Here is a 22,909-nt window from a genome sequence, read left to right as displayed (position 1 = left end):
TCTTTTGCAGTGTCTTCTTTTTCTTAAGGAGCTGATTGCACAACATTGGCTTACCCTTCTCAGCAGCAGCAAGTAGAGACTGCTTCCAGCCAGCAAGAAACACTCATTTTCAAAGCCAGGTCGACAGTTTTCCTTCTTGCCCCCCAACTCCCGTTTGCCCCCGGCAAGGAATTTCAAAATCTCAGGGCTGCCACAATGGGTGCCTTTCTGACATGGCTGAAAAGCTCGACCTCTGTTCAGAAAGGACAGATTCATGTTCGAAAGGGTTCCACAATGCAACGATTTATGTCAGGAAATGAACAGAATATTTTCTGATTTAGGGGAAAAAAAAAAAAAAAAAGGCTTCATCTGTTTATTTGGCTTGGGGAAGAGATCAGCTGTGCTTTTATGATCGCTGGAGTGCTGGAGGAGAAAAATGTATAGCTATAGTATGCCTGTGTGTGCCTGAGTTTGTGTTCCTGATGCATAGCATATAGAGCTAATTTTGTTAGTATGTGTCACATGGGGCTCAGAGCTCAGGGAATGGAGATCCCCTGGTGCACATGGTTAAACTTTTGCACTTCTAGCATCATGGATCTGAGTGTTAACCCTGCACTCTCCATATCAGTCGTGTCTTTGCATGCTGTTAGTGTGTTTGGGAGCTCCCTCCTCCAGCTTGGTAACAGCCAAGGAATCAGCACTGGTTCTCAGTCACACCTGGTTGGGTGTCTCAAACTGAAGACATCAGTCTGGCAGTTGAGTGAAATCAGGAGAATTTCAAGAGAATATTTTAAAGGCTCAAATTTCTGTATGTGTAAAGAGCAGTAGCAAAGTGTTTTGGCATAGGTTTACTTTGAAAACACTGTCCCAGAATCTGATAGCGGTGTTAAGAAAAACAGTTGCTGAGAAAGGCAGCAGTCCTCATTACTGACTGCAAACCATGTGGATGCTGGGTGGGAGAGCACAGACTCTCTTGCTAAAACATTTCTGTGCTTTTAATCTGCCTGGCAAATCATTGGTGATTAAATTATAATCTGAGTTGTTTGTTTGAAATGTCATACATCTCCACCGCAACCTCTCCGCACCACCGGAGAGTTTTAGGAATTAAGGAGCATGGGAACGTAAACGCCTGCAATGTTTAACTAACATGAGTTAGTTAAAGCCAACAAATACAGAAATATTTCAACTGATGTATTAAAACGCTCCAGAGGATACAGATTAACCTCTATTACTCAGAGTTTGTCGCTGTCTCATCTCTTTTGGACAGCAAACTCTGAGAAGCGGACAGCAGGAAGATTTACTTTCCCTTCAGCTTCTGTCTCGCCTGATGACATGTCTGCAGCTCCCCCAGCTGCACTCCTCCCTGAGCTCTGGCAGCTCCCCCTGCTTTGCAGGCACTGCTTTCTCTCACAGTCGAGAATCTCTTGTCTGAAATCTCTGCTAGATGAATTGAAGCCAAGCCTTGCTTGCATGCAGAGGCCCTGAGCTTCAAGGTGATATATTGCGGTGGGACGAATCCCACAGGATAAGCTTGCTTGGGTCTGCTGTCCTATGGTGAAGGGGAGAAGCCTTGAATAGAGCCTTTACACACCAGGAGTAGCAGGGAAGGGATTTCCCAACTCAGTCCATCACATCTGAAGGGGCAGCTTTGCAGGACAAAGTTGCAGATCTGCAGCCCCACCCCAGCTGTTAGAGTGCTGCTCTGCAAACTTTTCTGGTTCCTTCAGAGGGTTTCTGCATGGGAAGCTTTGAATCTCCATGGGGATGCAGGAGAAACCCTCCAGGTCACATACATGAATTAGAAATACTGCTAAAGAGATTGACTCAGTCCATTACAGACATGCCTGTGCACAGCCAGTCTTCTCTTCCATGTGAAACAGTCCTCGGGCTTTTCTGTGTCAGGATGCTCCTCATTTATTAAGCAACTTTCCAATTGTGTCACTGCATCTTTTTATGTATTTTATATATTTAGATAGATTAAAGCACACATCATTGTTTTTATCATGAACTCTTGCTGAGAGCAGCAGCAAAATTAGTCCAAAATAAAGGATGCCCCAAAAATAATGTATTGTTATTAATATAATCACCTCAGTTAAAGTAGATTGCAAGTGTCAAACAAATTCATAGATGTAATACAACATATTTTGGTCTTACACAAAATCCTTGACTAGCTGTGGATGTCTTAATGCGATAACAAGGCAGTCAGCTCTGTGGCAGTACTTGTGTTCCTCCTTTCACATTCGTTGGTAGAAGCCAAATGAGTAGCATTATCCTGGTGTAACACTGATGAAAAAGGAGATCCAGCCTCTCTCTCGTTGTCAATAAAGCAAGAAGAGCGTGTTCAGCCTTTGTGATGTACTTGGCACCAGTGATATTTTAATATCATTAGCAGCGGGAAATGCTTTCCTTGCCAGTAATGAGGTTCAGTGTCAAATAAAGGTGATACCCCATGGGAAGACTTTAGAAAGAATTGCTATATTCTAATAATAATAATAAAAAAAAAAGAAAACAGATAGAAATACAATATTTTTGTGAAAGGCATTTGTTCAAGTATGGAGTGATGTTGGCTAATGAAGAAGGGCCCTGCTGGTGCTATTCTTAGTTCTACCCGCTGCTTTCACTGCTTTTCTTGTAGATAGAGCTTAAAGTGAAATTAGGATGGTGGTGTCTGCTCTCACACAGAAATAAAGTCAGAATGGAAATATGTGTGTATGTATAAAGATAAAAAGAAGAGAAAAAGAGCCAGAGCTTAAGGGAAAGTGAGCTTCTCCATATAGCTGCAGTGACCTTGTGCCTTCACTTGGAAGGGCTTTTCTTTCTGCAAGCCAGGCTTCTTGTCTGTTGTAAGGGCTAGCAGGGTGCCTGGTGCAGCCCATATTGCAGGAGATCAGGATTTCTGCTTTGAAGTTGTTACTGTTAAGATAAACTATTAAAGAATTTCCATTACTGTGTTGGACATGATCTGATACTTCAACCTCACAATAGCGTTCCTCTGGAAACAGTGAGGTATTTATTTGGTATAGGTATATATAGGTATATACTTAGAGGTATTCACCTACAGAGCATTGCTTGAGAGGAAAGATATTAATGAACCACTGAATGATAGGGCATGAAAATAAATATGGAGTCAGGCAGGGCTCTTTGCTGCTGCTATTGCAAAGCAGCAGCCTGGACTTCCTTAATTAGCAGAAAAGAGTATGTTTACAAGGAGTACTTTACCCAGCCAGAGAAATTATTTGCTATGCTACATTGGCTTTCTATTTCAGCAATGGTATTTTTCCCATCCTTGCTGGAAGAAACAAGTTTTGGCTTTCAGAGATTCACTGAGGAAATGTGGATTTTATTTTAAGCTCCATTTTATTTGATACTGCTTTGTCCTGACTTTGTGATTTAAATGTAGGTCTACAGAGCCCTACGAGACAGGGAGGCGTGAGGTTCAGGGACTTCAGGAACTCCCAAGTCAGAATGTGATAAAACATGACTTGAAAATCTGGAGAAGGAATGAAGGGTGAAGTCCTGTCCTTCAGGTTGGCTGTTGGCTTTGTTTTTGAGTGAACCTCATAGTTGGAAGGTGGTAGTGATTGAAACAAATATTTTGCAATGATAATCTAATTTCTTATGGAAGGATGATCCTGTGCTTCAGACTGGAAATTAAGACCAGCAGGTGCAGGTTCAACAGCCTTTTTTTTTTCTTTTTTTTTTTAATGATTCCTCATCAATGTAATGTGTGTAATACACTTCCCCCACCCCACCCCCCATCATTTAGTTTTCTTTGTCACCTTGGGACAGCAGCCATTTCTTTTTGCAAAGTACTTAATTGAGTGAGGTTCCCACCTTCATTTTGGTCTACACATCTGAGAAGGACACTAGAGAAGAATAAAAAACTGTGGCACATAGGAGGGCGTCGTGAGTGCAGTGCAGGAGCCTGTGGGGTTGGTATGCAGAAGACCCATAGGGGAGGACCAGTGTGCATTGGCTGAGTATGGGGCAGAAAGACCAAGTCTGTTTCCATGGCATGGGCCAAGAGAAACAGTAATGGGATTTGCTGGGCCAAAGTTGCTGGCTCACTTCAGCAGTTATGCCTCTGTTGGCACCATGTTTTCTTTTGACCAGAACTGTGGTGTCACATCCTATGGAGTACAGTGCTTTGTGATGGCAGTAGTGGTGCAGTGTGGAGTGTGGCAGCCCACCACTGGGCTCATGGGACTCAGTTTTAGGGCAAGAATGCTGCCATAAATGATGTGCTTTTGCTATGGAAGAAATGCCAGCTGGATGAGGAATAAGGCAGGAACAAAGATAAGCATGGAAAAGCTCTTTACAGAGTAACATCTCTTGAACTCCCATGATCTGCATGTAGAAAGCGGAAAACAGTTTCAAAATGTTGCCTTTTTAAAGCTCTGCCTTCTCGAAATTGTATGGGTGAGTCATCCTTTAGAATTAAAAGAAAAGGCCTCATTTAAAAGCTTCCTGCAGCCTCTCACACAAGCCCTGAGAAACAGCTTGAGATTGGGCTGCAAACTGTGGGAGGATATCTGGGATGGAGGGCTGAATTCAGAGCATTCCATGGTGGTTGATGCTGGAGCAGAGCGAGGGTGCAGACAAACCGCCTTCTTGCACTGTGCTTTCTAGACCCAAGTACTGATTTTAGCTTAATGTGGTGGGATGCTGGGAACATTTTTATCTGTTCTTGGTTGCTTGCTAACTCTAACCATCCACCAGCAGCCCATTTCCACTCACCTGAATTGAATGATATATACAAGTGGCAGGCACAGATTGGCTAGGAATGGAAAAGTGGCCATGCCTCTCTTGTAGGGACTGTTACAGGGTGCTCTGATGTGCTGGTGGGAGCAAAGCTGGGGCTGGTGACTGCATTCCAGGAGCCATCCCTTCCCCAGGTCTTTGCACACCACACAGCGAGCATTACTTCTGGATATATAATATCACCTCTGCAGAAGAAGCAACAGCAGTAGCAACTTCATATCAAACACAAGGAGTGGCTGAGAAAACAACCCTTTAATTGAAATAGGAACCGGAAAATCCAAAGAGGGTGAGAAAAACTCCCAAGGAGTTTTTACTCACCAGGAGCAAATCCTACCCATTCCAGGCATGGAGGCTGTGGGCACTGTGCCTGCACAGTGATGCCCCCTTCTGCCCCATCTCCCCACGGAGGGAGCTCAGGGCACCAAGGGGAGGTGCAGCCACCACAAAGTGTTTCTGTTCTCACTTCTGCTGATCCCAGATCAATTATTGAAGCTGTGTTCTGTAGTTTCAGCCCACTCTTGCAGCAGCTTTCTGAGATTTCTTTCAGCTGTTCCATAGCGAGCAGAGGGTCCTGAAATCAGTGTAGGAAAGTCAGGGTACATTCCCCATCCCGGGAGAAAGAATGTTTGGGACATTTGGGTTTTTTTCCTCGTGTTTGTCAGAGATGCCCAGAAGGGATCTGGAGGTTATGCAGCAATTAATTGGGAGGAGGGGTTGGCACGTAGTGCCAGCCCAGCCCACAGCAGCCGCAGCCCCACAGCAAGCAGTTACCGTTCCCTCTCCCCTCCAGGGGAACGGCAGGGGTTAATCCAGTAGCCATGCATTTAATAGCTCGATTTAAAGGGGAAAAAATGACACCCTTCTCCCCTGCCTTGCTGCCGGAGGATGGTTGGCTCTGTCTCAGTGATCACATGCTCCCCCAGCCCTCGGTGCTGCAGAAGCCCAGCTGCTGCTGATGAGCCGGTGCTGCTCAGGACCTGTCCCAGCCCCAGCCCCTGCCTGTCAATGCCTTACAGCCCTGAGCTCCTCTTTAAAGAGGGGAGCGGGCAGAATGAGCCCTTGAGCCTATGGGTGGAAATTTGGGACGCATCCATTCTCTCACCACTGTTTCCAGCTCTAACCATGTCTATTTGTTGTTGTCTTTTTTTCAGGGACTATGGATCTTCAAAGAGAAAATCAGGTAAGAGACTGAGCTTTTTATTGCATGATCATAGAGGGGACTGGGTTGGTTGTTGTTTGGTTTTTTTTCCTCCTTTTTAAACCTTTCCTTTATCCTGTGTTGCATGAAATTGCATAGCAGTTTAACTTTTCATTGCTGAAACCTGCTGTAGTCAGGCATCAAATTCTTTCTGCTCCACTGAAGAGGAGAAGGAACTCATCTTACATAGTATTGCAATTAAAATGATGGTGTTTATAGAGCTTTCTCTCTCCAATCTAAGAGGCTAATGTGGTTACATATCTTTTTACTTTTGTTTTCTTAAGTCTATCTCTACCTGAGTCAAAATGTTGTCTGAGATGAGTTGGGAGTCTGTTTTTGGGGAGGGAAAGGTAGGGAATGTTTTTCTGTTCAGAATCTTATTTTTGCCTTGCCAAAAGGAGTTGGTGAGGCTTTCAATGCAAAATGTTCTCAGTGCCTGTATCTGGGTTTGGGCTGACTCAATGGCTGAGCTCCTTGTTTTGTTTTTAAGTCCTGGATTCAAATGTCCTATAAAATCCTGACCTGAAACTACATAAAACCATTTCCCCCCCCCTTCCTTTATAGCTCTTAGTGATTTATACAGATATGTTTTCAACAGGGACACATGAATATGGGCCTCTACATTTGGCTGTTCTGAGCTGGATGTGATGGGGCTTTTTTTCCCCCTTTTTTTTTTCCCCTCTCCCAAGCAGCACTGAGCACCTGCAACTCTCATTGACTTTGTTTGTAGTCTTGAGTGCTCCAAATCACATCCAGGGCATCCAAAGAGGCCTCTCAAACCCTTTGTAACCCTTGGAAAACTCTGGTCTATGTGCAGGGGAGGGGAGGATTTCTTTTCTCTTGTATTTTGAGCTGATGAGAAAGAAATGCTGCAGTGGCTGAATCTCTGGGAAAGATGAATGTAACTTAATGAATGTCACTGCCTAGATTGATTTGTTAATTATGAGAGCTTTTATGCTGCAGTCCTGTAATAAGCTAAGTGGTACACTAATGCAGAGCTGTTGCTTGACCCTGCCATCCTGTGCATTAATGGCTGCTCCCTTTGCAGGCCAGTGCTTATGGTGCTTTCTTCCTGAATTCCTTTAGATTTACCATAAGTGCAAGTGGGTGATGGTAATCAGAGGCAGGTGCAGCACTGGGTGCTGATACTGGAAACTGGAGGGCATCTAACTTCCTTGTTTCCTACAGAGCTTCTTTCTGGGTTGCAGTTCTAGGCAGGTCCATCCACAGAGAGGCGGTTGCGCTTCTAGCAGGTAATATTAAATAAACTTTGAGCTGTTTGGGCACATTGGACAGTGAATTAAAGGGGCAGCAGAGGGTCAGGTTGTAAGCTGTGAAAGAGTATGCAGAAGGCAGAGCTGAGGGCAGAAACTCCTAGCTCACAGTGCCCTGAGCAGAGCACTGGGTTTTTCAGGCCATGCAGACTGCTGAAATGTGTTGTTAGAGTCTCTGGGGCAACCTGATTTAGCACTGACCTAGAACATCAGGAGGAAACTGAGTGCTTTGGGGACTGTGCACAAGTTGACGTACGCAGGAGCTACAATGCTACTCTTGTAAGATATGTGAGGGATTACTTTAGAAGGATGAGAAGCTGATTTTCCTCCATTCCAGCAGTTCTGGATAGTAGCTGGAGCTGATATAATGTGACACTAAGGGAAGAGGGACTAAGTTGAATCAGTGCAGCTGGGATGCCGTCTGTGGATGGTGCTCCTCTTGAAGCATCCCAAACAGCATGCTCATCAATCCCTAGAGCTGCTTCCCTCGATCCCCTGCTCTGTTTTCCCACCCTCACATGCTGCTGGGTCTCCTTTTAGGAGTTATTTCTTCTCTGCCCCTTGGTGGCTAGCTATAAAGCCAGGGCTTGGATACAGTGGAGTTTGGGGATGCTCTTTCTCCACTTATGCTATAAGAGGAATGCGAAGCAGCAGTCTGACCAAAGTGAATTATATAAAGGGACTCTGTTCTCAACCGTCTTCTTGCTTGTCTTTAGAGTGGCGGGGGAAGGCTTCATTCTGCTTGGAGCTGGATATCGTGGGAGTGTGCATACAACAAGCCAAGGAATATGCCAAGGGAGTTGGTGGTTACAGCCTCTAACAAAGAGCAGCTTTATGACACTGGGTGTAGTGATAGAATGAACACTGCTTCCCATGCTGTGTTGTAAAGAGCCTTTAAAGATAACTAACAACTTTGAAATGCAGCTTCCTCTGTAGGTGCAAGCACTACTCCATCTTTAAATGGGACAAATGGACACTTGAATGCCCATGCTTCCCAACAGATCAGACCTGAGAACAGGTTTTTTTGTGTCTTGACCAAAGACATGTTGTGAAGAGACTCAGAGGTGTGAGCAGCAGGAATCTCACAGCTGCTGCATCTCGGGCAGGCAGGGTATAAGTGTGACTGATGGCAGAAACATTTGGGGAATGCCTCTGATAGCCACTGTCACCCCTACTCTGACCTCTGCCTTGCCAATGAGTGCATTTCTAGCTAGTTCTGCACTGAACCTTTAAAGCAGGGAGAAACTGGGGAAGTTCAGAGTTTAATGGGAGTTAGGGAAACGTTTATCACTGCAGCTGATAGCAGTTGTAAACATCTGGGGATCTTCTGAAGAAAGTGCAGTAGCATGGCCCTAACTTAGCTAAACAGAGGAGTCTTATGCTCATCTGGGGCATCTCTGCATGCCAGCCTTGAGCCAGGGCTTCCTGTTGTGCAAAGTACTGTATAAACACAACCCTTTCCTTGGCTATGATCTAATTATAAATGCTTTAACCTGCAGACGGCTTGGAGCTCTGCTGAAGTAGCTGGGGCTCTGTGTAGGCATGGCCATTTGCTCTGGCCTGAGCAACCACGTGGGCTGTTGCTTTGGATTTGCAGGGCTTTATGTGACGTGCTGCAGAGCTGCCTTCTTATTTTCAGCCAATTGAATTGTTGCTCTAGGTTCATCCCTCATGGCTGAGGAGGCCTCAGTGCAACTGTGTTAAGGCTGACACGTTCTGCCTATTCATAGCAAGTGATCTTGTCTGGGTTCATCCAATGTCCCTCTGTAGCAAAAAGGGAAGAGATTACTTTTCAGACTGATTTGTCATTGCCATTAACCAGGTGAACAGCAACTCATTTGTCACACAGAATAGGTATTACTTCTATGCAAGCATCCAATGTGTGGTTTTCTCTCCTCAAATCAAAATAAGGGCAGAATTACTCCAAGTCTGGTAATGGATATTTGCATGGTACATTACAAACCACAAATTAGGTTAATCCACTCTCCAAACCCTACCAGCTACCATCTGTGCATGGTGAACTAATTAACCCTTGAGACATCTGCCAATCCTGATGTGGCTTGTGGAACCAGTTCCAGGATGTTTATCTTCAAAGATGTCCCTGTCTCCTTTACATGTGACTGACTACAACAGGTTTTATACTCCTGAAGTATGATGACCTGACCCTCTGCCCTTGCTGAGAACTTTTCTTTGGTAGTTCACTGCCAAAATTGTTAGATCTTTGGTCAGAAAGCTGGAGCAAACAGCTGGAACCAGGCATTTGATGGTAATTAGGGAGGTGACATGACTTCCATAGGCTTTCCACACTTGGTCTTCATGCTCCTCCATTACTGAGAGAGTTCCCCTTGCTGCTTACAGTGGGGTTATGGATAGCAGAAGATGCTGCTTCACCTTAGCTTTTAGTGCAAAGTAATCTCTCTGCCACCTGCCTCACAGACAGCCAAGCCCTTGTGCCTGCTTTAGTGTTTGCTTGCAAAAGCCTTTCTGACCACCCCCCCTTCTGAAAGCATAACAGAAACCCCACTGCTTACTTGTTCCCCCTGTCCTGACCGCCTTGGCCCCGAGCTGCTGCTTCATGGCTTTCTCTTACTCCCTGCTTCTGTGAGATAGGATGTCCCTACAGCGAGGGGAAATAAACTTGAAGTTTATGGCTCCATCAGCACTGCAGTGTCTCCATTCCCTAATTGATCAGATCCTGTCTGCATTGAGCTGGCTGTGCTCTGGCTGAGCCTGCCAGCTGTAGTCTGTTTAAACAGCCCCTGTAATTGAGCACTCAGAGCATTAGCTTAGCAGCTTGCTCCAAGCCAGTGGTGCCTCGGTGGGGCTGTTGATGAGGCTTGGCTTCCTCAGCAGAGAGAAGCATCCTTCAGCGCGGTTCCCACATCCAGTTATTGGACTAGCAGAATACTGCAGCACCCTGGCAGCAATCTGCTTCTTTTCCTTTCTGTAGCCTAAAATGAGGAAGGATGTAAATAAAAACTTCAGAGTCTGTTTGAAGCCACTCAGATTGTCTTTTTATTGACATCTCTTTAATATTCCCTCAATGGGAGGATTAAGTAGAGTTGAGGAAGTGGGGCCTCCAGGGAAAAGATGAGCAGATTGCTATAATAGTACCACGGCCCGCATGGCTTGTCACGTTGTGGAGCAGCTCCTTGGGCTGCAAGCAGGAGTTGGTTCTTTATCCTAATTTCTTTTTGCTAAGGAAAATTTGCTCATTGTTCAGCTTTAGGGAGGTGCCTTAATTGCTATTTATTTGAGTTATCAGGGATGGGTTTTGTCCACTTTCTTTGTAGTTATGAAGAGAAGTAGCTGATCTCTTGGTTTTTGTTTTCTTTTCCTGGGTTAACAGCTGAGCAATGCTCATCCCTCCAGAGCTTAACTGCTTTGGTTCTGTCACATCACGCATCCAGCCTGTGCTTACAGCTCCATGCCATGTCTTGCATGCTTTTTTTTATTTCTGTAAATGAGTTTTATTTTCTTAACTTTGGTTTGAACTGCTCCTTTGAGGTAATATGGAGAAAATAAGTGGTGTGTGCTCGCCCTTCTGTACTTAATCATACAGCAGGGCTGCAAATGTGTGAGCCGTTACCTGGACCAGTGTAGCTGGAGCTATTTCTGCCTGTCCCCAGAGCTGACCCAAGAGGCAGAGCTTGATCTTATAAATGTCACTTCTGAAGGGCCCAATCTGTGAGCATGGTACTAAAAATGTCAAAGAGTACATCCAGTAAAGCAAAGTGGTAAATCCTGGTTTGAGGGAATGCTCTTCCTCCTGTGGTGGTAACTGCAGCAGATTTCTTGTGGCTACCGGTACAAGCGTGCTTGTGTGTGCAGGCAGTGAGGCAAGCAATTGGGTACTGCTGGATGATTCCAAGCCCAGGTGTTAAAATGAATCCAAGCACAGCAAAGCTACTATGTGGTTTTCAACCCAAATGAACCCATTCTGCTCTCATTGTTTGCCTCTAAGCTCAGTCTCCCCAAACTCCCTCCTGAGAAGCTTAAGCTAAGGAGGTTTTTGTTTGTTTTTGAGGTGGCAAATGGGGATCTAAGTTTGTCCAAACTGATATCAGGGTCCCAGGAACATCTTAAAGCACATAGCTTGGCCTTGGTATTCTAATCCTTGCAAGAGATCTGTACTACGACATGGTCCCTGCAGACAAAGACACGTGCTCTTGTTTGTGTGCTGATGAATCACATGTGCGTGCTGTGTTTTTGCAGTGTGGCAGCAGCCGTGGTGGAGCAGCTCTGTTGCCGTTCCCCTGCTGATGGGGATGGCTGGAACAGGTGGCTTGTCTGCCACTGTTCTGCACCCTCACACACAAGTACTGACAGGATTGTTCCTGATCCAACCTGGGATCTCTTCTCCCATCATACGATTAACCTTCCTGGCTGTATGTACTAATTACTATGTGGAATTTAAAAACAGAGCAGATTCTGGCAGAACATCTTGGTTCTCACACAGTGTTTTTCTTTCTTTTTTTTTTTTTTCTTTTTTCTTTTTTTTAAAGGAGGATGAGGGGATTTAGTAAAAAAAGATGGATATAATAAGCAGAAGCATAGCAACAAAGGACCAAACAAAGCTTAGTTTGTAATTACTGGGTATGTACATCCTGGGTCTGAGCCTAGTAGTAAATGATGTTAATGTGTATCCTCAGTTCAGCTCTTGATGGTGGAGTTACCTCTTCTCATGATGAATAACTTTAGAATTTGCTGAACTGTAACTGCTGTTCAGTTTACTGGCTTTTGCCTAATGTAATAATTCCAAAAGCAGCTTAGTTTCTTTCCTGATTTTTTTTTTTTTAATTTAATTTTATTTTTAACTAGTCCATGCGCTAACACGTAGCTGAAGCGACATCCATTTGCTCTTTCCCAAAGCAAGGCTGATGCTCTCTGCTCATATGGCTCTAAGGAAGATCTTTGGCTATGCCAGGCACCCTTCATCTCCTCACATCACACATGATGCTGTTCTGCATCGCTGGGCAGTGTGTGACCCAGTCCAGCCTAATCCCCTCTCCAATTCTGTAGTATTCTGGCAGAAGGAAACTGATTTCTCCATTTACTCTCCTTGTGCACCACATTTTTGAAGTCTCTGTTTAAACCAGAATGCTTTGGACTTATGCCTGCAACTACTGAAGAGAAGAGCAGATAGATAGGAACCCTTATTCTTTCTGCATTGCTTCACTTTTCTGCTGACAAGCTGTGTAGCCTGCTGCATGTATGGGCCTGCTGTCCTTTTCTGAATGGCCCATGTACAGAGGGTGGAAAATGGGGTAAGAGAAGAACAGTTGTTTGTGCGTTGTGTGGTTTGGCTGTGTGGCTTTTAAACTGAAGTGTGGGGAGAGGGCATGGGATTAGGGAGAGGAATGCTTGTGCTCTCTGAGCTTTCCAGTTCAGGGCAGGGATGGGCTGCAAGGATGAGGTGTGGTCTGCATGGATAGCCTGAACTCTGTGAGTGCCTCTTGGGGCAGAATAGCTCTTCTGGTTTTAGGGAGCTCCATCTGCTCCTGTCCTGCCTCCCTCTTCTGTCTGTCAAGTGGCAGATGGTGTTAGCACTGTTTGTGTGGGTTTTTCCTCTATCATGCCTGGGGAACCATGTGATGTGAGGCTTTGGTTTTGGCACATTAGGTAAGGCAGGTGAGATGCGCACTCGGGCTGCAGTGGAAGCTGATGAGTCTTGGTACTGGCAGGGTGGTGACTGTGGGTCTTGGCTGCCTGAGGAGCAAAGCTTGGGCACCTCAGGCTGGCGTGACTTTCACCATCACATTTGTGCTAGCTACATGACATGCAAAATCCGCTCTGGATGGAGTGGCTCTTCTCCTGGAGATGGCCAAAAGCATTACTGCAGGGTGCTCAGCAGGGGCCGTGACGTACAGCTCATCTTGCTGCCAGTTCAGGCAGGCTGCCTGGCCAGGCCCATGCTGCAGCGTGCTCTGCTTGGCAGCGGGGCTGCTCTGCAGCAGGGGCTGACTCTGGCTGGGGCTTCTCTCTCTCTCTCTCCTACAGAACTGTATGTGCAAGGACCATGAAAGTTATAGGGGAAGCGGTCCTAAGATTTTAATGCAAGCTATGGCTGCCAATATAAGTACTGCGCAGCCCTGTATACTTCTGGGTTCACAAATGGGATTAGGATGGGCTTTTCCAGAAGTAAACAGAGTAGAAAATTGGAACTCGTTTTTCTGTAAGCGGGTGCTTTTAGGAAGGATAAGGCGCTGTGTGAGGCTGCTGGAGCGCAGCTGGTGAGCGCGGAGCTGTGCTGTGCACAGAGCAGGCGGTTCTCTCATCCTGCAGCTCAGAAAAGGACTCTCTGGATGTGGATTCCTTCCCTGTAGGAGCAAGTTATCCAGATGATGAATTTCTGAAGCACACTCGAGTCACGTGAGGGCCAGATGGGAACATTTTCTAAGCAGCGTGTGTGGGTCCAGCATGCGCCAGGCTGCTCTGCTTACGTGGCAAGTGGGAGCAGGCTGACGTTGGTTTGCAGCATTGAGCTGGGCAGGCGAGGAGCCTCACTGCAGCCTAGCCCTCCGCCCCCCTGCATGCAGCCCCTTTTCCTGAGGTATCAGCACTGTATTGGGGGGGAAGGAGAGAGGGCTGGGCTTGGGGAGCTGGACTGAAATTAAAGGTCTTATTTACTGCCTGCTGTCAAATCATCTTACTCCTGCACTTCAGCTGAATTTGCATGTTGGAAGATATCACAGGTTATCAACTAATCAAATATTTAAGTGTAGCTCTTTAAGGTACTGACTCACCTACAGATAATGTGTAGAATAGAGGTGATGATCTGCTTCAGGCATATAGGAAAGGCATCCTGTAGGCATGAGAGATTTATTTCAGACTGAGACTTCTTGCATTCTAGAGAAAGAAAAACTTAAATCTCCATATCTGTTCAAATACTATCTATATTTAAAAAAAAAAAAAAAAAAAAAAAACCACGACAAAACAACCTTGCTTTGAACACACTGCATCAGTGTCCTGCAGTCATAAGAACAAGGGAAGCTCTTTTAAGCCACTGTGGTAAAGGGGTGGTTACCAGCCCCTTTCTGGATCAGGCACTGGGCACAAATGTTGGTTTTGTTGTGGGTCCCTCTGGGGCCCACAGGGAGAAACATCAATGGCACAGTTAAACAATATGCCTTGGGCAGTGGTGATTGAAATAATAGGTCAAAACACTTGTAGCCTTTCTGTGCTATTCTTCTGTTTCTCTGGTTATCTGTTGTTTTTTGCCTAATTGAATGAGTTAATTGTGTGAGCTAGGGATGTGTGCAAATGGTACCAATTCAGGCTGAGGTTTATCTGCATATTGTTTTTCTTTCCAAGCTGTCTTATGCTTCTGTTGTAGGCCTACGTGTGGCCAATGCAGAATTAGTGTTAAAAGTAGGTACTTCTATTCTTTAGGACATTATTACTTCCTCATTTAAACAGTGTCAGGCTGCAGACAGAGGAGAAGGGGCTGATGGAGAGAAATCTGGCAACAGGCTGACAGGGATGGCCAATGGATGTGATGCATCAGAAGTTTCAAAGAGATTCAAGAGTATGGGGAAACAGTGAACATGGTGCTCTGGATGTAGATGGAAGCAGGAACAAACTCTATGATTTTGGGGGGTCCTCACTGAACTTCCTGCTCCTGCAGGTAGAGCTGGTGGCCTGGCATGAAGGAGAAAGTTGTCCCCAGGCTTGGTTGGCAGGGCAAGAAGGAAATGGTGAGACAAGTGAAAGCCAAACTGCAGCAAGCAGCTTGGAAGGAGTCAGGACTGAGCCTGGCCCTCTGTGGTTCCTTACCTGCTCTGGTTGGTAAGGTTTTTTCCATTCTGCCGTATGTGGGGAACACTACAGTGAACAAGGCTCTAGGCCAGTTCAGAGAATTGGACAACTTCTAAGAAACAGCCCACTCTAACTCTTTCTTGCTGATTTGTCAAATACCACTGATGAATTCACAACACCCCTGTTTGTCTCTTAATGCCTTTTTCTTGATGGAGATGAAAAAGCATTGACTTCCCCCAGCTCCAGTTTGGGGAATCTCTGCCAGCTACTGGACCACCAGTGAAGTTCTCTAAAGAGGAGTGCAGCACTGATTGTTGACTACCCAGGAAGTCAGTGTAATTTGAGGTCACTGTAAGACTGTACTGCTTACTCTTTTCATCTTTCCGAGAAAGTTAGGAAGGGTGAATGCCTGTAAAGTGAATCTGCAAAATGCTCAGCTGTAGCCTCACCACTGCAGTCTGTGGCAAATTGAGCTCTTCCTCATGAGGGGCAATATTGCCCTATGGCATTGATCTGTGTTGGAAAGGGACAGTCACCATCAGTTGTCAGCATCTTGTCAGCACAGCAGCTTGTTCTGGTATTCATTTTCCCAGTGTTTTATGCTGCACCATAGAGCTGCACAGCTTTCCAGAGATTTCACCATTCCCCAAATGATTTTTGGGGTAAGGCTTCAAGGAAAGCCACTTCTGTAGAACAGCTCATACCTATGCGATTAAACTTTTTACACTCCAAAGCAAGGTAGGCCACATCCATGTTCTCCAGTGGGAATGTCTTTGGCTTAGGATAGCTCCTCAGCTACACAGAGAAATGGGTTGGTGCAAGGGCTACATGGCCAGAGCTATAACCAGGCTGAGCCTTAGGACCTGTTTGATCCAACTAACCCTCTGGGAATTACTGCAGCAATATTGCTGGCCAGTATTTCCCTTAACAAGATAGAAAGCTATACATGTACTAGTCCAAAGAAAGCTGATAGCCCCAGCTGCATGCAACCTTTGAATCTTTAGTTCTATGTTGCTTCTAGCCTATACAGCAGTATTAAATAGTGGATGCTGTAGTCAATGTTGAACTGAATATTTTGACAGTTGAACATTTTGCTGGCAAAAAATAAAATAAAATGAATCCAGTATCAGTAACTGCTGCTGAGGGAGCAGCAAAGGAGAAGGAGCTGCTTTGCACCTGCTGGACCAGGACCTGGATGTGCAGGACTGATGTGAACCGTGGAGGTGGCAGCTCCTGGGTTGTGGTAGGGCTGAACTCATGCATTCAGCTCCAGACTGACTCTGGCATTTGTGGGTTTTCCTGAAGTCCTCTCTGCTCTAGCTGCATGCAAGACAAATAGCCTGCTACTAACAGGAGATGAGTGGGGCTGTATCACAAGCGTAAAGTGTTAGTCCCCAGCAGTCTGGCGCCTGTTCTCTTGCCAGTAGTGGGAGGAGCAGCAAACAAACTGGTCTCAATGGCAGCAGAAAAGCTTCTGGTGAAATCTAAATGCAATCATCTGTTTCTTGTGTTTAGTTCACCACGGCAACTGGCTTAATGAAGCCCTCAAAGCCTTTTCCCCTCTAATTCCTTCCTTCCCTCCTCACCTGAGGCTCAAACTGACCTATCCCCAGGTTCCCACCTCTGGGGGCAGCTCCAGGGGGAGGGCGTCCAGTGGACACTGCCAAAGCTCTCAGTGCTGCTATTTCTGGGTGGTGTGGTGGCTCCAAGGGCATCCTTGGTACTCTGCACAGTGCCTTGGCTCCTTGCTGAGCTGTAATTTATGAAGCCGCATTTCTTTTGAGCTTTTAAAAATAATTCCAAGCGGAGGGGTTTGTTCTGGCTTCAGCTGAAGCTGACAGCAAGGACTGTGGGGGTTGGTGTTAGGAGCAGAATTGAAATGCCGTTACCTTAGGAGTGGCTTGCTTTGAGCAGGCAGTTTTAATTTCCCTTCCAAATACTGAGATTTCCACCCCCCCCAAGTCATCTGAGACCAGCCGGCGTTTGGCTGTGCGACAGAGGGGGAGAGGAGAGGCAGGAAGCAAGGGTTTGTTCGTTTACCGTTACCAATCCCATTGGAAACCGGCTCCAAGCCCCGTGCAGAATTCCAGAAAAACTCCTGGAGGGAAACCTGGGGCCGTTCAAAGTTTGCGTGTTGCTGGCATGGATGCAGCACACTTCTAGGGCCCTTGACCTCCTCCCTGTGTCTTCGATTCCCCCCACGGCTCTTCATTTGAGCCCTTTGTGAAGTGGAATCCATCGCTAATGTCTGATATTTTTATTATTTGTAGGAGGAACTCCTAGAAGCTGGTAGCAATTAGAGCTTAAACAGCTTGGAATAAAAAAAAAAAAAAAAAAAATTAAAAAAAAAAATCCCCCAAGAAGGAAGTTTAATGCTAAGCAGATGTGCAGGAGCAGCTGAAGTATGCTCGCTGCCTTCTGCTTCAGGAGCAGCCCCATCTCCGTCTCACTGCTGTCAGGCTGGGGCAGCTGAGAAGTGCTGCAGCTTGTGTGCTGCTCCTCAGGCTGGGGAGCTACCCTGGGGTTCTTCCCAGTTACTGCTCTAGATTACTTTGTTATTCTGATTTAGGTGAATTACGACTCCGATAAGGGAAGAAAACCACTTTTGTTTTTTTCTTGAAATAGTTAGGAGCTAAGATTTTTATTATGTTGTTGTTGTACGTTGTTCTGTGTCAGTTATGAGAGAACACATGGGTGTCTATAGATGAGGTTGCTGTGGATCTGGGGCTGAGCTCCCTCCCTTCTTGGACAGGCAGATCCAGGGAAGCCCTAAGCTTGTGTGAAACACAGTTTATTCTTTCTCTGTTTTAAATTGGTGGCTGTTTCAGCCTTTTTCTGCCAGCTTGTACTGGGGCAAACTGGAATCATCGTGGTTGTTTCTACATTGCATCTGCATTACTTATCTCTGCAATATTCAGGTTCTTCTGTCTGGAAAAAGATCTGACAGCTGACTGACGTTCATAATCCCCTTCCTGAATGCAGTGGAAGCTTATTCAAAAGCTCATAGACAAGTTGCTGACAACAGCTCCTTCACACCCTTTCCCGTTTGTGCCCTGAGTCTGTAATAGAAACATGCTGTATATTCCCTCTGTAAGCTAGAGCATGAGTTACTCTTGCCAGATGATTTCCTGTTGCACTTTACCAGTGTAGAACCCCCACCCCCCTTTTTTAATGGTAATCCAAAATAAATTAGTGTAAGTTATCATGGTGTGTTTTGTATTGGAACGTGACAGTGCAGTGCATGGATTGGGGGCCAGGTGGCTGGAGTTTTCAGGTTGTTTTTTCCAGTGGTCACTACTGAGAACTTACTAGAAAACAAAGGCCAAATCCAGCTGACCTCTGGTATTGCTCTAACATGGTGAAGATTGCTATAAAGGAAGAATTGGAAGACCTTGCTATTCCAATAGTGCTGTGGAAATGCAGTAAAGTGTTTCTTGCAGCTCTGGTTTCCAGTGGGGATATCTGAAAGCTCTTTCTCTTGCTTTATATTGTAACTGAGAGATTGCTAGCACGTATGTACTAGGAATCTGTTACTGGTTGGTTGGGCTTTTTGGCTGCCTTAATGATATTTTGTGGATCAGAAGACAGTAGCAAGTGAAATAAGTAAGGGTGTCAGTATGGATTGATCCTCTCTCCTGGTAACTGTAGGGTGCATCTTCCCTGCTGTTAAACTGACTATTCCAGAGTTGCGTTCTTTATTGTGAGTGAGCTTTAAAAATCAATTTTTGGAGTTGCTTGTCAGAATTCAGGAAGTTCTTAGCCTGTCATATAAGCACCTTCCCTTGCATCTCCTCCCAGCCAATGTTAAGAGTAACGGGTCTGCCTGTGTTCCCACATCCCACAGAATGGAAGTGTTTGCTGGCTCTTATTGTGAAATGGGGGCAAACCTGATAACTTTAGAAACACGCTTCCAGTGTATTCAAACAAAACAAAACAAAAATACATGTGCAAATTATTCCCAGAATCCCAAGCCAAGCATTTACACCTAATTTCATGGAGGGGGAGGGAAAACTTCTGACCTAGTTGATAACAATTGTATTAGCTTTTCCTTTAGCCAGGTTTCTGCCTCATATTTGCTGGCTAAAAATGTTATTTCTATTTGTGCTTTGGTTATACCTTTGTATGAGTTCTGCACTCTTCCATGGAGCTTTATTTGTCTTTTATTACTTTTCTTAATGCAATTTCACAGTAACAAAATGCTTGCATGTACTGAAGTTCCATCTCTGTGAGTTGCCTGTTGGTCTTACGGGGATCATTAACAGCTGCAAAGCTAAATACTTTTGCAGGTCTGAGGCTTAATGAGTCAAACTGTCTCTTGGTATGCATTTCCTGTCCTACTGGGAATAAGCTCAGAGCATATCTTACTCAGATTTCAGATTTGAAGAAGTACATGTAAGTTTCATAAGTTCACTAGCATTTATTATCACCAGTTAAGGGTAGCTCTTATGACTTGACCTTTACACAGTCCCCATCATGCTGACCCAACTCTAAAGAAAAAAGTTGACGTTCCTTTCAAATCTGCTTTAACCAACTTTCAAACTTACTGACGTGATTTTCTTCTTTCTCTAATTGCTTCCTCTTATGGCTGCCCTTTTCTTGGATTTCCAGTTTGGATGTCCAGTTTGTCTGAGACTCCAAAAAAGAGTGCCGCTCCAGGTAACTTCTTGTGCCTTGCTGTTCTGCATGCTACTGGGAAGAGAAGTCTGCAGTTCAGATCATGTGTGGTTTTGGAATTGTGTGGAGTGTGGGTCTGTGATTGTGAATTCACTGTCTCTAGCAGTGAATATCCAGGATCTGTTGTGTACCTGTGTGTTGTTATTATTGTGATGCATGATTTTTTATGAGGGTGCTGCATTTCTGGCTTCTGACGCACCTTGGTGCTTCCAAAAGCATTAGATAGCGTTTTGCTGTGTGACATCTCCCTTGCCCAACTCCAGCTCAAAGCACTTTCCTGTCTTGTGAGCTGACCCTGTCCAGCAGCAACAGACCTGCACAGCCCCTTGCCCATGCTGAGGGATAAAGGACAGAAGACAGCTTTTCCACAGTAGAAAGGGTGTTTTATAGAACACAGATGGGGCTGAGGAAGATGCAAAAAAAGCAAAAATTGTTATTGCCACACAAGGAATCAGGAGGGTGGAGGGGTCAGAGACCAGACTTCTAGGTGAGGCTGGGTTAGCCCAGTATGAAGCAAAAGGTAAGTGTCAGAGTAAAAGGAATTAGGTTGTCTCCTGAACAACCAGTGGACTTCTCTGCTAGAGAAGATTCTTTCATCCTTCATGAAGTTCATGGTTTGTGGTACTTCCTTCTCTGTGAAGGGTACAGGCAGTAAGACCACACATAGGTATCAAGTCAATGAAGAATGGAAATGCCCCCACTGTTTTCCATGCCCAAGTTAGTGAATATCCAAGCTGCTACCCTTTTCAGACCCTGTGAGCAAAATCTTACTGTCCTCAGTGGGTGAGTACTTGCTAGTTAGAGGCTCTTAGTAAGTAACACTGCACTGATTTCAGAAATGCTGGCCTAGAAAGAAGTTCAGAACACCCCTGGGGGATGTTCTCTTCACTCTGAGCAGAACAGGTCTGATTTCAGGATGATATTTGGACATAACTGCACAAAAATATCTGAACTATTTGGTCACAGAAGCATGGTGGTTAATAGGTCATCTGCGAGTTCAGGCAAACAATGAGACTGAAAAGGAGGGCAGCATATTGAGGAGAGATGATATTGCTTTGAGAGAGTGGCAAGGAGCCCTCAAATGGCCTGGTTTGGAGGTAAGGGAGATACAGGGTTGGTTGGTTGGTTTTCTCTGGCTTTCTGTACTTTTTGGAACTACTTTATGTTGTGGTCTAGAATACTGAAGCTTTCTGAAGAAAGAGAAGGTGAAATTTTAATCAATATGAATTTCTTCTCTTCTGTTAGCTAAATGCATGTTGCTAGTTTGGCTTCAAAAGCTGTGCATGATGAAAGGGTAAATATAAGTGATTAATTCCACTGTGTAAGTGCTCAAAAAGGGAAATGCTGATACATAGTTCTGCTGAGAAGTCTTCTGGTGTACCTGCCCAGGTCTCTAGCTCTCCAAGCTGTTCCAGTTTGTGTGGTCATTCAGTTGATGTTTTGTTCAAATGAATCCACATTTCCAGTACTGGTACTCTTCAGACCAGGCCTGCTGAGGGCTGTATTATAATATGGCAGTTAAAGACTCAAGCTTGGATTCTTTATCCTTGTGGTATCAGTCTGTGTCTTAAAAGTGCGGAAGACTGGAAGAGAAGCTAGTTCAGTGCTTCCCTGTCTCTAGGATGTGAACCTGCTCCATTAAATGCAGGCTCCGGCCAAGTGGTTTAATGTCTTACTTTGGGATAAGATGGGTGCCGTAGTGCCAGACTGTGAGAAGTGCCATGGTGGGATTTAGTGGGTGTCTCTGACTGTAGGCCATCAAGAATGCTGAGCTTCACACAGCTAAGCAGCCTGCCTCCCCTTCCCATCACTGCAACCCATGTGCCAGGAGGATGGTTGGGGACGACCCAACTACTGCTACATTCCTTGGCTAGTTGGCTCTGTGCAGTGTGGAGTAATGTGGATCTGTTGCCACGCTGAGCATGACTGGGGTGCCAAAGTACATAGGTGACTTCAGCCTGGTGGAGGACCCTGTCTAGCAGCTGTGTGAAAATCTACAAATGGTTTAACAGATCTGTGTGCAGAATACTTCAGTTTTCTTAACTGTTGCTACCTGTAACCTAGTTGGTTGGAATTGCTGTTTAGGAAGCCAACTTTCCAAGGAGTGGAAAGAGGACTCAACATTTTGATTTTATTTTTTTCCTTTCACCCTCCTGCCTCTGATTTTTCTTGGCTCTACCTTAAAACTCAGCAGATCAAAAATTAAAAATCCTAACAAGCTCCAGTTGGCAAAGGTCAGCACTGAGTTTCTCCGTTCATCAGGATTCTGTTGGAAACACTGCTGAGGTCTCTGAAGAAGGAAGAAACTGGAGTGCTCACTTGAGAGAGTGCCGGGCATTTAGCAAGGGCCAAGCTGCTCCTGGTGCTCTGTCTGTGGGATTGGTTTTTGGTGCTGGTTTAGCTGAGCTTCAGACATATCCAGTACTGGAAGCCAGTCTGCCTTAAAGCTGTTACTTGTCCCATGGTCTTGAAGACTCAGTCAGATTTTGTCTCTTGGAAAAGCTACAAAATATTGTGCATCCCTTTCACTGGGAGATGACCCCAGAAGAGAGGCTGTTTCTGCTGCTGCGATAGCAAGGCATATTCCCTTCCTGGTGACTGCATGTGCTGTTGGCTTGGGCTCCCTATAGCTGTTTGTAGCAGCAACCCTTTGGGCCAAGAGGGACTCTACATGGCTCATAGAGCTGCCATCTGTGCCCAGTGTCTGCATGTGTAGCTAGAATTGTAGTGACTGAAGTTGTAGCTGTTCTGCAAGCAAGATACTGCCCCATGCACTAAAAGTGTGCATGCTTTGATGTGGACTTGAAGAAAGCATGTGTATAAATACTCACTCATGGAGAAACTCCTTATGGCCCCTAATGTGGATTGAGGGGGTTTGTGTACTGACTTGGCCATCCCTGAAGGGGTGGTGCTCAACCTTGTGTTACTCTCAGGCATTGATATTTTGGGTGTTGGACAAGATTTTAGGCCAAACTTCTTTGGCTTTAAGTTATTTAATGAACAGAGTTCATTAAATCAGTTCTCCCATCCTGCATTCAGTTTTCTCTGTGGTGTCACCTGTTGCTGAAACTCTTCTCAGAAAACACAATCACATGGCTTTGTCGTTAGTAAAAGAACTACCTAGCTGATCTCAGACCATGAGCTGCAGAAACAATGGAGTATTAATAACCCATTTGATATCCTTCTACAAATATTTGTTTTCCTCTGTAATGAGACAAAAGGAATTTTGCCAGTAAAGTTTTATTGCTGAGACCCAGTGGCTGGA

The 22,909-nt window shown here is 45.2% G+C and overlaps 1 protein-coding gene across 7 annotated transcripts in view; it reads left to right on the top strand.

Annotated features, from left to right (window-relative positions):
- SH3PXD2A (SH3 and PX domains 2A) overlaps positions 1–22,909 on the top strand; it is a 223,760-nt gene that overhangs the window by 131,654 nt on the left and 69,197 nt on the right. For 5 of the 7 annotated variants that reach the window (XR_001556150.2, XM_032445343.1, XM_015867111.2 and 2 more), the window contains 2 exons: positions 5,892–5,920; positions 19,579–19,626. Coding sequence is in view for 6 of the 7 variants with exons in the window: in XM_032445343.1 (XP_032301234.1) it covers positions 5,892–5,920; positions 19,579–19,626 (77 nt within the window). In the remaining variant the exon portion in view is untranslated. The remainder of the gene's footprint in view (positions 1–5,891; positions 5,921–19,578; positions 19,627–22,909) is intronic. The other 2 variants (XM_015867110.2, XM_032445345.1) reach the window with 1 other exon arrangement.

The sequence above is a fragment of the Coturnix japonica genome, chromosome 6 (assembly GCF_001577835.2).
Source record: "Coturnix japonica isolate 7356 chromosome 6, Coturnix japonica 2.1, whole genome shotgun sequence".
NCBI classification, from domain to species: Eukaryota; Metazoa; Chordata; class Aves; order Galliformes; family Phasianidae; genus Coturnix; species Coturnix japonica.
Note: the sequence above shows the minus strand (reverse complement) of the source record. Positions and strands in the feature narration are given on the sequence as shown.